This window comes from Ovis canadensis, chromosome 5 (assembly GCF_042477335.2).
Source record: "Ovis canadensis isolate MfBH-ARS-UI-01 breed Bighorn chromosome 5, ARS-UI_OviCan_v2, whole genome shotgun sequence".
Taxonomy (NCBI): domain Eukaryota; kingdom Metazoa; phylum Chordata; class Mammalia; order Artiodactyla; family Bovidae; genus Ovis; species Ovis canadensis.
In genome coordinates, this window is record NC_091249.1 from 20237774 (window position 1) to 20251424 (window position 13651).

General features: G+C 50.5%; 1 protein-coding gene across 1 annotated transcript; it reads right to left on the reverse strand.

Moving 5' to 3' along the window:
- Positions 1-397: 397 nt before the first annotated feature.
- Positions 398-4594, reverse strand: MVB12A (multivesicular body subunit 12A). The gene is made up of 9 exons (XM_069589090.1): positions 4207-4594; positions 3992-4090; positions 3759-3855; positions 2330-2456; positions 1864-1983; positions 1677-1783; positions 1375-1436; positions 1004-1060; positions 398-804 (listed from the first exon to the last, which is right to left on the reverse strand). The coding sequence occupies exons 1-9, from the start codon at positions 4294-4296 to the stop codon at positions 742-744; spliced, it is 822 nt and encodes a 273-aa protein (XP_069445191.1). The 5' UTR covers positions 4297-4594; the 3' UTR covers positions 398-741.
- Positions 4595-13651: the final 9057 nt, after the last annotated feature.

A 13651-nucleotide genomic window follows, 5' to 3' on the forward strand; every position in this document is an offset into this window, starting at 1 on the left:
TACAGACAGCAGTACAGTTTGATGGTTAAGAAAGCAGGCTCTGGGTTCAAATCCCAGCTCTGAATTTAGCCACCTCGTTCCTCAGTTTCACTATCTGCGAAATGGCCACAAAACCAGGACTTCCCACCGGGCTTGAGAGGACTAAATGAGGTACTACTGCACCAGATACTAGGGAGAAGGTCCACAGTACAAACCTTAGCTGTTACTATTATTACTGTTAGGTGCAGTGATGGAGGGGAGGGACCCGATGTGGTCCAGAATCACGGAGCCTCAGTTTCTCCCTCTGTAGAATGGGAGCGGCAGCAGCGCCCCCTGCCCTCCAGGTTTTCACCCACTTGCTCAGCGTGGGTCCACCCCAGCTCCCGCGAGCCACAGAGACACACAGTCAGGATGGAGATTATAGATAACCTCTGGACTGCGTGGTGTTTATTACCAGGAGGACACCCGCATGGCCTCCAGGCACCAGAGAGTTTTGACACAAATGACTTGAAGGCACTGGTTTCTGTCCAGCCCCCACCCCTATTCATTAGGGCCCGGGGGATAAGAGAACCCATCACCGAGCGGACCAGCCACGCTCCCTCCTCCAGGCTGCAGCTGCTCCAGGTGGCCGAGGGTCCAGCATGCCTTGCCCTGCTAAGGGTCCCAAGGTGGAATGGGCTGGGCAGCTGCCAGTCAGCGCGGGTAGGGGTGGGTGGCGGGCAGTGTCAGATGTGGCGGCTCCTCCCTGGGACCGCTGAAGGGCTAAGAGACGCTTGGAGGCAGGCGGGCAGCTGCCGTCTTCTCCACCACGAAGCCGTAGTTGTACTGGCGGGTGAGGAGTGGGGTGAGGGGAGAGCAGAGTGAGAGAGTAGCCACTGGGGGGCGCCAGAGGAATGGCGGGGAGTGGGGCATGAGGGATCCGCAGCCCTCAAGGTGGGTTACAGCTGGGACAGAAGGGGGCCCAGGGGAGACGAGGGTGGCCTGCATCCCCCCAACTGCGCCCCCTCCCTATTCCCACACCCACCTCCGCCTCAATGTCCGCCAGCGATTTGATGGTGAGATCAGCAAAGGCAGAGAAGGCCTGGCAGGCAGGGACAGGTCAGTCTGCGGCAGGGACCCCAACCTGGAACCCCCGTTCCCTCATCTTCATGAAGGGCCCCCTCAATATTTGTCTGAACATCATCTCCCCTTCCTGCCACTGCCTCTCGCCCCGTAGCATCCAGCTGCCCCTCCTGAACCCCTCATTCCAGGAGACCCTCCCACCTCCACCCCTTGGCCTCCAGCCTCTTCCCACCCAGGAACTCCCCTTTGTGCTGGATACACATGCCCTGCATCGTGGTGCCTATAAACTCAAGGGATGGGGGCAGATCCAGACTCCCCAGGACAGGGACTCACCAGGGGACCACAGCTCTTGCCCTCGAATCGGGGGTGCAGCGTGAAGGGAACCCCATCCATGGCTGAGGAAAGTGGGTGAGAGGGGTGGAGCTGAGGCTGAGGAGACCTGAAGCCTGCCTGTTGCCCACCCCAACCCAAAACACCCAGCCCAGAGGTCTCGGCTCTTTCCAGTCTTGATAGAACAGGGCCAGGCCCAGGGCTGGGCCAACCCTGCCCTGGCCTCTACCTGGGGGTACAACCTTGGACCAGTCTTACCCCTCAACCCCCACCCCAGGGCGTCAATCACCCCACTCTGCTCTCACCTGAGATGCCATAGAAGTTGGAGGCCTCATAGATGGAGTCGCTCCTCCGCAGGGTAGAAGCCCGAGAGCCCAGTCTGGATAGTGTCCGCTCCGGGAAGCCACCTTTGCTGATGGAGGCAGGAGAGCCCAGGTCGGAGACCTGATGGTGACCCTGCCCCCACCCCCACCCCACAGCCGGAGGACTCACCTCGGCTGGCCCGGCGAGTCCAGGGAGAGGTCCCTCACGTCTCGGCTAAGAGCCCGGGGCTTGGGCACTGGCCGAGGGGCCTTGGCCTTCCTGCACCAGATGGCAAAGCCCCCCATGTCCCTAGGGGAGGAAGAAGAGAGAGAAGGGGCTCTGGCCTCACGTGCAGCCAGGGATGAGAACATCTGCCAGTGGGAAGACAGGCTCCGGTGACCTCACGTCTCAGCCCACACCATCAGCAACATCCTAATACTGCTGGGCCCAGTCACTATATTGGGCACTTCAGACACACCAGCTCCTCACCACTGCCCAGTGAGATCCCAGTACAACTGTCCCCATCTTAACATGTGGAAACTGAGGCACAGAGAGGTGGCAGAAGGGATAGGAGGACTCGTGGGAGTCCCTGAGAGTCAGAGGGGCAGGCAGGGAGTTGGGAGGGCAAAGAAGGAAGGCAGGGGAGCAGGCGTACCCTACTCGCAGGTATCCAGGGACTGTCTTGGTTTTCCCACTCAGCCGGATGTCAAAGACAGCTGTGTCCGCGGCCCCCAAGGGCACCAGCTTGACACACATGCGTTTCTTCTTGGACACGGAGGCCTCTGGGAGGGGGGACGGGTGGGGAACAAGGGGGTGAGAAGAGGCAAGAAGCAGGGAAGGGGCCCAAAGATGGCTTCAGGAGATTGCTCTCCAGGGTGCCATTTAAGGGAGCTATCTGTATGGTGTGGGGCAGTGGTTATATCATGCGTGGTAAAGTCATAGGAGGAGAATCCATGATGCTTTTAGGAGCCATTGGGGCAGGCTCATCTTTGGTGACATGGAGGCGCACCCATGGGGTGGTCATGGGGACCACAGTGAGGGTGGGGAGCCGTGGGATCAGCTAGCACTGGGTGCCCATGCTGGCCCTCCAAACTCACTTGCCCTCAGCCCTCTAACCCAGAGATCAGCAAACTACAATGGATGAGCCAAACTGACCCAGAGTCTGTTCTTGTCTGGCTCATGAGCTAAGCGTGGCTTTTACATATATGCATATATGTGCAAGGGCTTTCCCAGGTGGCATTAGTGGTAAAGAACCCGCAGAGACATAAGAGACACGGGTTGATCCCTGTGTCAGGAAGATCCCCTGAAGGAGGAAATGGCAATCCACTCCAGTGTTCTTGCCTGGAGAATCCCAGGAACGGGGGAGCCTGTTGGCTGCCGTCTATGGGGTCGCACAGAGTCGGACACGACTGAAGTGACTTAGCAGCAGCAGCAGCAGCAAGTCGCTTCAGTCGTGTCCAACTCTTTGCAACCCGCCAGGCTCCTCTGTCCATGGGATTCTCCAGGCAAGAATACTGGAGTGGATTGCCATTTCCTCCTCCAGGAGATCTTCCCCACCCAGGGATGGATCCCGCGTGTCCTGCATTGGCAGGCAGGTTCTTTACTGCTGAGCCACCAGAGAAACCCACCAATAGATACACGCTGACAGTCAAATACAAATGCCAAGACACAGAGAGGGCATGGGAGGCAGGGAGAGCCTGATGATTAGAAAGAGCAGTCAGGGCCGAGAGCTGGGAGAGCAGCCCCTGTACAAAAGCCTGGAAATGGAAAAGAGAACTGCGCCTGGATCAGCTTGGCTACAGTGTAAGAAGGTGGAGGTAACAACAGGAATAAAACAAGTCGCACAAACTGAACACTTACTCTCAAGAGAGACACATTTTTACGCAGGGCGGGGTTCATCATCCCGCCCTAGATCAATCCTCAGCCAACACCGTCATTACCCAGAGCATCGAGGGGGCGGCCAAGGCTCAAAAATCGCGCGCCTATGGTCTTTCCATTCCCTCCCTGGTGGTCCCTGCAGAGACGAGCGAACCTGCCCCTCACCCCCTCCACACACCCACCCCTGCCTTCGACGTGGGACTCACTCGAGTCCAGGGGGTCGCAGACTGGTGAGAATCCCGGCGGGAGGGGGCTCTTGTCCACTAGGATCTGGATGTCGACCACCACGTTCTCCTGTGGATTCTGGAGTTGGGGTCGGGGCGCGGGGGGACACAGCGAGAATCACTCAGCAGCAGGGACTGTGTCCCTGGCATCATGCTCCGCGAATGGACAGGGGAAGTGGGAAGACCGGGGGATTCCAAGGATGGGAGCTCCTTACCTCTAGGCTGCCCAAAGGATTGAGGCACAGGAAGTAGCCAGATTTCTGCGCGAAAGTCTTGCCGAAGCTGGCGGGCGCCCCCTCCACAGTGCAGGAGATCTACAGCGCGAACGCTGGTCAGAGCCAGGATATTACCTGGCCGCAGCCGCGGCTGCCCCCCATTCAACCCCCGGCCGCCGCCGCCTTCCCGTCCTCGGCCCCCTGACATCGCTCACCGCGCTGAATCCCCGCGGCGGGGGCGCCGAGGCCGACGACCAGGCTAAGCCAGCCAACGGCATCCCGTTGGCCCCGGGCCCCGGATCCATCCTCCAAAACAGGCACCGAAGGCGGCAGACAGCCTCGGACCTTGCAGCCGCAGCTGGACTACGGAGTTCCACAGGAACCTGAACTACAACTCCCAGACGGCCTTGCGATGTCGGGGGGCCAGGAAACGCAGTGTGCGCGTGCCGGGAAGGCCGACGGCCAATCTTGTGGGGACAAGGAGCCACGCCCCTCAGGTGCGCCCGTGGGAGACGTTTGCGGAAAACAGTCTCTCTTTCACCTCAAGCCCAGCGACTCCTGCCGGAAATGTCTCGCTAGCTGGGAACCAGAACTACATTTCCCAGAATTCCGTGGGGGTTATCAGCCTCTCCAGAGCTACTGTCGTCGGTATTTCCCGGAAATTTCCGAGAGAAATATGAAAAATCCGCAATTTTTGTTCTCGGAAGTCATCCCAAAAGACACTTTCATGGGTTATACAGCGATTAGTAAATAACGGAAAGTACGGAGCAGCGTGAGCCATGAAATCTTGGTGTAACTTGAGGATTTATTCACACATATAATTCATTAAGATGGTATAAAAGTATTTCGAATGGCTAAGTGCTTTTATACGCTTAGATGGAAAATATGGTCAACTGGGGAACAGAATATTATCTACTCCTATACATGTTCCAGCTTTTTACCGTATTATCGATTAGTCCACTGCCTTTTTTTTTTTTGCCACAGGAGAGCACAAAATGGTTTTATATTTGTGGTGAAATAAAATCGTTTTTAACGTAGGATAAGAAAAAGTTTAATGTAAAATTCTCTCTGCCCGTTTCGGTGACTACCTGCTCACCTTTAGTGTGCGTCTGTATTATAGATTAACTAAATCTACGCCAAAGCCTTTGACTGTGTGGATCACAACAAACTGTGGAAAGTTCTTACAGAGATGGGAATACCAGACCACCTGACCTGCCTCCTAAGAAATCTGTATGCAGGTCAAGAAGCAACAGTTAGAACTGGGCATGGAACAACAGACTGGTTCCAAATCGGGAAAGGAGTATGTCAAGGCTGTATATTGTCACCCTGCTTATTTCACTTATATGCAGAGTACATCGTGAGAAATGCTGGGCTGGATGAAGCACAAGCTGGAATCAAGATTGCAGAGAGAAATATCAATAACATCAGATATGCAGATGACACCATCTTTTCTGCAGAAAACAGAGAACTAAAGAGCCTCCTAATGGAAGTGAAAGAGGAGAGTGAAAAAGTTGGCTTAAAACTCAACATTCAGAAAACAAAGATCATGGCATCCGGTCCCATCACTTCATGGCAAATAGATGGGGAAACAATGAAAACAGGGACAGACTTTATTTTGGGGGGGCTTCAGAATCACTGTAGATGGTGACTGCAGCCGTGAAATTAAATGACGCTTGCTCCTTGGAAGAAAAGCTATGACCAACCTAAACAGCATATTAAAAAGCAGAGACATTACTTTACCAACAAATGTCTATTTAGTCAAAGCTATGGTTTTTCCAGTAGTCATGTATGGATGGAGCATTGGACTGTAAAGAAAGCTGAGCGCAGAAGAATTGATGCTTTTGAACTATGGTGTTCGAGAAGACTCTTGAGAGTCCCTTGGACTGCAAGGAGATCCAACCAGTCCATCTTAAAGGAAATCAGCCCTGCATATTCATTGGAAGGATCAGAAGGGGACAACAGAGGATGAGATGGTTGGATGGCATCACCGACTCTATGGACATGAGTTTGAGTAAGCTCTGGGAGTTGGTGATGTACAGGAAAGCCTGGTGTGCTGCAGTTCATGGGGTTGCAAAAAGTTGGACACAACGGAGTGACTGAACTGAGATCTGCTTAACACAGGAATGCCTGGTTGCTGCTGCTGCTAAGTCACTTCAGTCGTGTCCGACTCTGTGTGACCCCATAGACGGCAGCCCACCAGGCTCCACTGTCCCTGAGATTCTGCAGGCAAGAACACTGGAGTGGATTGCCATTTCCTTCTCCAATGCATGAAAGTGAAAAGTAAAAGTGCAGTTGCTCAGTTGTGTCCGACTCTTTGCAACCCCATGCACTGCAGCCCACCAGGCTCCTCCATCCATGGGATTTTCCAGGCAAGAGTACTGGAGTGGGTTGCCATTGCCTTCTCCGGAATGCCTCCTTAGAAAAGAGCAATTTTCTTCTGGTGCCTGCCAGGCAGTGATGCAAGATACAGATGGGCTCCAGTTAGATATTTATAACTGGCCTCCTGTTTGCATTTCATGGGGCACAAAAAGTGGCTGAACACTTAGAACTGTTAGCATTTTCTGATATAAGAGGTAGGTGGGCTCCAGTTAAGGCATTATAATCAGCCTCCTGTTTGCCCTCCACACTGGAAGTAACAACAGAAGCAGGGCCTTAAGGTAATAGTAGTCATGGCAATAGTCAAGGTTTGGCAAGAACAAAGAGGCAAAACCCTGTTTGAGTAAAGGATTAAGGGATCTCTGCTCCTCCCTCTTTGGAGACAAGGGAGACACTGCACACGCCCAGAAAGGCTCCTTGTGGGTCTAAAGTCAGGGGATAATGCCAGGCCCTAATGAGTCTTGCTTCTCCCAGAAGCCTTCACTTTGAGATCCATCTTGGCTGAGGGGTGTGAGTACACCCAGTGGAGAGTCCCAGGGTAGGTCAGGCGTGTTAAAAGAAACCAGATAATTGGCCGGAAGAAAGACAAAGAACCGGAAGAAGTAACCTATATGAATGACGTAACTGGCTCTTTCCTGTGCTCCGCCCCACTAGGGGTGAGCCCACACCCTTTGTCTCCAGGTGTGCGTCTCTGCCTTGCTTCTGTCTTAACCATTTCTCTCTGTGCTGGCCCACTTGTTGTGCTACATCTCTAACAATAAACTGTGTACCTACATTTATGGTTTCTGTCTCTGTGATAAATGTGTTTTTCACTGGGGGCAAAGATTCAGGGAAAAATCGCTTCTAGCCTCTAGCCCTTGCTGGTCTGGTGGCTAGAATTTCTGATTCTCATCCAGGCTACCCAGGCTCAATTCTTGGGCAGAAAATTAAGATCTCCCTTCATGCGACTGCTCACTGCTGCCTCACCAAGATCAATAGCTCCTTAAGAGAGAACATTTCTTTCTCAATCCCGTGAGGGGTCATTATGACCCACTACTCACCTTATAATGCAGGTGTGAACTATGTAAACTGTCAAAACCTTAGCTCAAAAACTGTACAACTGTTCTTTGACCTCTAATGGCTGGAACAGTCCTCAGAACTTTCTGAAATCTCTCAGCGTACAATCTCAAGACTATAGAGTCCCCTTGAGGTGCCCCATTATTCCCACTGCTTAGGAGAAATTTGATTCCCAACTCAGAAGTTCCCCAGGTGGAATCTGACGCTGGCCCGCATACACAGAAGGCAAAGAGAAACCAAAGAAAGAGGCAGACCTCTCCAGATTGGTGGCTGTTGTTTTCAGGGTCCACAAGGGGCTCACCGTGTATTATTTAAAAATGGCCCATTGTGGTGACCTGATAAACAAGGGATGATGTCACAGTGGCTACAGTGCCCTGGTGCCATCCTGTTTTTTTCCTTAAGGTGATATCCTGTTTTTCCCTGCTGGTGCCAGTTTCTCAAGACTCCGTGACCACCCAAGTGTGAGACCCGTCCAACTACGTGATCACAAGACCCCAGCTGTGGGCTAAAGATAAACTAAGGCCCCCTCCCTTCGGGTCATGATTTCCCATCTATAGCGTATAAGAACGGTTGGCTACAGAGGGTGCACTGGTTTTTCTCTAAACCCAGTCACTTTCTCTCTTCCTGTAATAAATCTTTCTCTGCCTGAATGCCTGGCTTGCTCTTTCTCTGCACTCGCCTTACAGTTGTTCAGCCACTAAGTCATGTCCAACTCTTTGTGACCCCAGGGACTGCAGCACACTAGGCTTCTCTGCCTTTATTGCCTCCCAGAGCTTGCTCAAACTCATGTCCATTGAGTGGGTGATGCCATCTAACCATCTCATCCTCTGTCATCCCCTTCTCCTCTTACCCTCAATCTTTCCTGGTGTTGTCGGGGCATGGGTTGGGAAAGAATTTCCAGACATGAGACAGAATGAGAGGGAAATAAAGTTTATTAGAATGGGAGATGCTGTTGGAGCAGCAGGCCAGCTCAAGGGAGAACTGACGTTGAATGGGGGTCCTTAGTCCACTTTTATACCCAGGGTGCAAGGAGTGGGATGGGGTCTTGCGGGTCATTTGCTGATGGGATGAGGCATGTATACTGGGTGGTTGGGTGGGGGGAGAGTAAGGCAAATACCCTCTCTCTATGGGGTAGGAGTGGAGACAGGTTATACTGATCAGGAGAACCTGAAGTCCATTAATAGTTACAACATGGGGGAGGGAAGGACGATAAAAGTCTGGCTTTTCCATTCCTGCATTCCAAGACCCTTTCATCCTTGGGTCACCACATTTCCCAGAATCAGAGTCTTTTCCAATGAGTCAGCTCTTCTGATCAGGTGGCCAAAGTATAGGAACATCAGCTTCAGCATCAGTCCTTCCAATGAATATTCAGGGTTGATTTCCTTTAGGATTGACTGGTTTGATCTCCTTGCTGTCCAAGGGACTTCAACAGTCCTTCAGCACCACAATTCGAAAGCATCAATTCTTCGGTGCTCAGCCTTCTTATGGTCCAGCTCTCACATCCGTACACGACTACTGGAAAAACCATAGCTTTGACTATACGGACCAGATTGGTAGGTAGCAGGTTTAGTAAACAAGGGAGCTTATTTATGAGGTTTCTTTTCAGCTCAGTTCAGTTCAGTCACTCAGTCATGTCCAACTCTTTGTGACACCATGAACCACAGCACACCAGGCCTCCCTGTCCATCACCAACTCCCGAAGTCCACTCAAACTCATGTCCATTGAGTCAGTGATGCCATCCAGCCATTTCATCCTCTGTTGTCCCTTTCTCCTCCTGCCCTCAATCTTTCCCAAATGAGTCAGCTCTTCAATCAAGTGGCCAAAGTATTGGAGCTTCAGCTTCAACATCAGATCTTCCAATGAATATTCAGGGTTGATTTCCTTTAGGATTGACTGGTTGGATCTCCTTGCAGTCCAAGGGACTCTCAAGAGTCTTCTCCAACACCACAGTTCAAAAGCATCAATTCTTCAGTGCTCAGCTTTCTTTATAGTCCAACTCTCACATCCATACATGACTACTGGAAAAACCATAGCCTTGACTAGATGGACTTTTATTTGTCTTAGGTATTCACTAACCAATCCACTCTGAAGGAGATCAGCCCTGGGATTTCTTTGGAAGGAATGATGCTAAAGCTGAAACTCCAGTACTTTGGCCACCTCATGCAAAGAGTTGACTCATTGGAAAAGACTCTGATGCTGGGAGGGAAAGGGGGCAGGAGGAGAAGGGGACGACAGAGGATGAGATGGCTGGATGGCATCACTGACTCAATGGACATGAGTTTGAGTGGACTTCTGGAGTTGGTGATAGACAGGGAGGTCTGGCGTGCTGTGATTCATGGGGTCGCAAAGAGTCGGACACGACTGAGTGACTGAACTGAACTGAACTTAATGAGTAAGAGCTGGAGAAGGAAATGGCAACCCATTTCAGTATTCTTGCCTGGAGAATCCCATGGACAGAGGAGCCTGGCAGGCTATAGTCCATATGGTCGCAAGAGTTGGACATGGTTAGCGACCAGAGAGAGAGAGAGAATGAGTAAGATCTCCACACTGAGATAGGAAAGGGGCAGGGCACAACCTTTAAAAGAATAACATAGCCACTGAGGACACAGCATAAACTGGTTAGAACCAGCTAGGTCCAAGGTGGTGGATGAGTCGGCTTCCACTAGACCTTGAACCTCACTATACGCTCCTTGTAATACACCAAGCTGAATGACACACCCACCAGGCACATCGACAGTCTCTTATGAGATTGACCATAAGAGAAAGAGAAATGGGTGGAGGCCCAACTCCTAGAAATTCCTGTCCCTTCCCCAAAATAGCTGGAAGACTCCTCTGACTCATGAGCCTACGGAATTACCTACCCTTATAAAACCTGACAACCCCATACTGTGGGGCTTCTTGCCTTCTGAGATGGCCCACACTCTGTCTGTGGAGCACATATCTCCCTGAGTAAACTTTCTTTCACTTTACTAAAGCTAGCTCTTGAATTCTTTCCTGTGCCAAGTCAAGAAGGCATACTTGGTAGACATCCCAGGGACTCACCTGAGAGCTGGGATGTGTGAGGTCCTCTCCCACCCCACCTTTTCTGCCATAGTTCTCACCAGAATCTTGTCAACTACAAATTGGTGATCGCCCAGGGCATTTGCCATCTGAATGCTGCAGCTGTTGAAACGCCCTGAAGGCACTTTGTGCTCCAGGGAAACTGGTGGAACAGATCCTTAGATAGTTAGATATTTTCAGGAGCTAATTTCATGATCCCAATCCTTACATCTCCTCATACATAGAAAAGCACTGAATCTCTTCATGGTGACATCAGCTCCTCATGACTAACAGAAAACCTTTTGTAAAATAAGTGCCAAATATATTGACCTTCCCCCAACCCCAGCCTCTCTGGGACAGTTTTATAGAGCTATCTCAGATGCTATCTCCTGGACCGAAGCCTTCATTTTGCCCCAAACAAAACTTATATAACTCCCACTGCATCTTTTTTCGTCTGCAATTATGGCAACCAACGAAGCAACCTGGAGTCGACTTTCCTCCTTTACCTGAACTCTAGGAGGAACTGGAGCTTTGGTACCTTTGATGCCAGCAGTGGCCCCTCGGGCCCATCTGCCTCCTTAGGGAGTAAAGACAAATTTAGGCAGATCTCTCCTGGTTCTCAGATCTCCCATATTGGGGCCTGGTTGACATACACTGGGGAATATTTACCCAGTGGAAAGGAACTGGATGGGGCTCATTTGAAAGATACTGAGGAACACTCACCCAGTTGAAAGATACTGGGGGGAGACCTGGTTAAAAGATATCAGGGGAACACCTACCCAGTTGAAAGATACTGGGCAGGGGTGGGGAGGCTGGTTTAAAGATACCAAGAGAATACCCATCCAGAGGAATGGCACTGAGTGGGGCCCGGTTCAATGATACCAGGGGAATACCCACCCAGTGGAAAGGTACTGTGGAGAAGGGGAAAATTTGGATAGAAGCGAAGAGTGAATTTTATCCATGACAAATACAACTTAAAATGGGAAAGAGAGCCTCTCAAACAGAAACCAGGGGAATCAGAGGGCAGCCTCTAACACTCCTGCCAGGGTTATGTACATACAAAGTTTATACCTGCAAGTACCTACTTAATTGGGGAAATTATGCTAAAGAAGATCCCAACCTAAAGTGTCCAGACTGGGAGTTCTTTTGATATTCCAAAATATCAACATGTGCAAAGTTTAAAAAAAAAAAAAAATCCAGTTGTAAGATCAAACAGACTAAGTGGAATGCTTACTGTAGTATTTAGAAGATTCTAAAAGAGGAAACGATAGAGTAACTTCTTTGCAAGAAACCCACAAAAAATTGCTTGAAACTCTATCTAAAAAAGGCCGCTAGCACCAACTGCCAGGTCACAGATCTAGTAGGACCCAGGAAGTCACATTTGGGGCATTTATGCCATTTGCCTTCTCACTTCTGGGCAACTCTTTGCCATCCTCTTGGGGTATTTTTGCCATTTGGCTTTTGATTTCTGAGCATGACTTTGCCATCTTTTGGGGACAGTCTTGCTATTTGGCTTTTGATTTCTGGGCATGTCTTTGCCGTTTGTTTGATTTGGAGTGTGACTTCCAGCTGGTGAAGTTCTGGTTTGGTTTGGTTTGGTGAGTTTGGTTTGGTTACTTTGGTTTGAGTGTGTGGACATCTGGTACAAACTGCTTGAGCTAAAATGGCAAGTGCTTCCTCTAAGGTTCCACACCCCACCTGGGAACCCACTGGGAAAACTTGCAAATGACTAGTCAACCTATAGCTCTGATCTAATTGTTGCACAGGTGTATGTTCCTTGGTTCTTTGTCCGTCACAACAAAGATTTGGAGCGACGGACATGAAAGCCCTTGGTGCGTCACAGCTCTCTGGTCTTGGACAAACCCTGCTATAGCTCTTAGGCAAATCAGTGTTACAGCTCTATTTTATTTAGAGGATAGCAGGAGAATCCATCCTCGAAGTGTGAGGGCATGCCAACCCAAAGGCTTGAAGGAAAGAGAGTGGAGGAGCGCATGGGGGAGGGGGAGAGAGAGAGAGGGAGAGAGAAAGAGCGCACGCACATGGGAGAGAAAGAGAGAAAGCGCTTTGGCTCCTCTTTTTATGCTTTTTCCTTCACCTGGGCCTGCCTTATGCAAATTGGGCTTAGCCAGGAGCGCAGTTTTTTCTACCTGAAGTCTTCACTCTGGTCCTTGGACCTTCCTTTGACCTTACTTGTTTTTTTAGCCACCGCTATTTTGGACTCCTTTTCCCTATTCTACCTACCTAACACAATGACAAAGAAAAATGGCCTAAAACTATTGCATCTCTTTCAAGGTCAGGAAGGGGTAAGGGGGTCTCTGATGGTCTGAGTTCACCTCAAGGATCAGCTGGCAGTCATGTCCTCTCAACGAGCTTTGCCAACACTGCACCGACTATGATCAGCTCTCTCATCTCACTTAGCCCCCTCTTCCACAATGTGCACCAGGTATGTTGCTGAGCCCAAGCTCGTTCTGCTCCTATCACAACAGGCCAGTTATCCAAGAGACAAGGTGTTGAGGCAAGGAATATGGCTTTTGAAAGCCAGCTGACCAAGAAGATGGCGAACTAATGTCTCAAAATAGCCATCTTATTGGTGTCTGGATGCAGGTTCTTTTATAGGATGAGAGGGGAAAATAATTGAGGAAGTAAAGGCCATTATCTTGCAAATATCTCCTGGAATGGCCAACCTCAAGGAGGGGATGGGTTAATCTCTTCAGGCAGAGGGGCAGGGTTCCCTGAGGCAGATCATTATGTATGATTATAATAACCAAAGCAATGAAAAACAAGGGCAGAATCAAAGAAACAGATCCATCACAGAGTCAGCTTTGGCAGGGTTCAGCAAGGGATTTCATTAGCAAGGAGATGGCTTGTTAGATGGCTATCTGGTTGCACTGGAGGCAGGTAGCTCAGCAACAACATAGGCACGTGTGAGAGGAAACATAGCTTAAGATAGTGATTCCCAAAATAAGTAACAATTTTTTTCTACCAAGAGCCCCCCTGAGATAGGATGGGCTCCAGGTTAGGCCTTTACAACTAGCCTCCTCTCCGTATTTCTTGGAGCAGAAAAAGATGGGTTCCAGACTAGGCGTTTACAACTGGCCTCCTGTTTACATTTATTGAAGCAGCAGGCAGGTGGGCCCCAGGCTAGATACTTACAACTGGCCTCCTGTTTGTACTAAGAGATATAAATAA

Excerpts from the sequence above, each read along its gene's own strand:
- MVB12A (XM_069589090.1), bottom strand. The coding sequence starts at position 4,296 with ATGGATCCGGGGCCCGGGGCCAACGGGATGCCGTTGGCTGGCTTAGCC. Across the intron at positions 1,784-1,863 it reads GACTCGCCGGGCCAGCCGAG|CAAAGGTGGCTTCCCGGAGC; the intron begins GTGAGTCCTCCG and ends TGCCTCCATCAG. Across the intron at positions 805-1,003 it reads TGGCGGACATTGAGGCGGAG|TACAACTACGGCTTCGTGGT; the intron begins GTGGGTGTGGGA and ends CTCACCCGCCAG.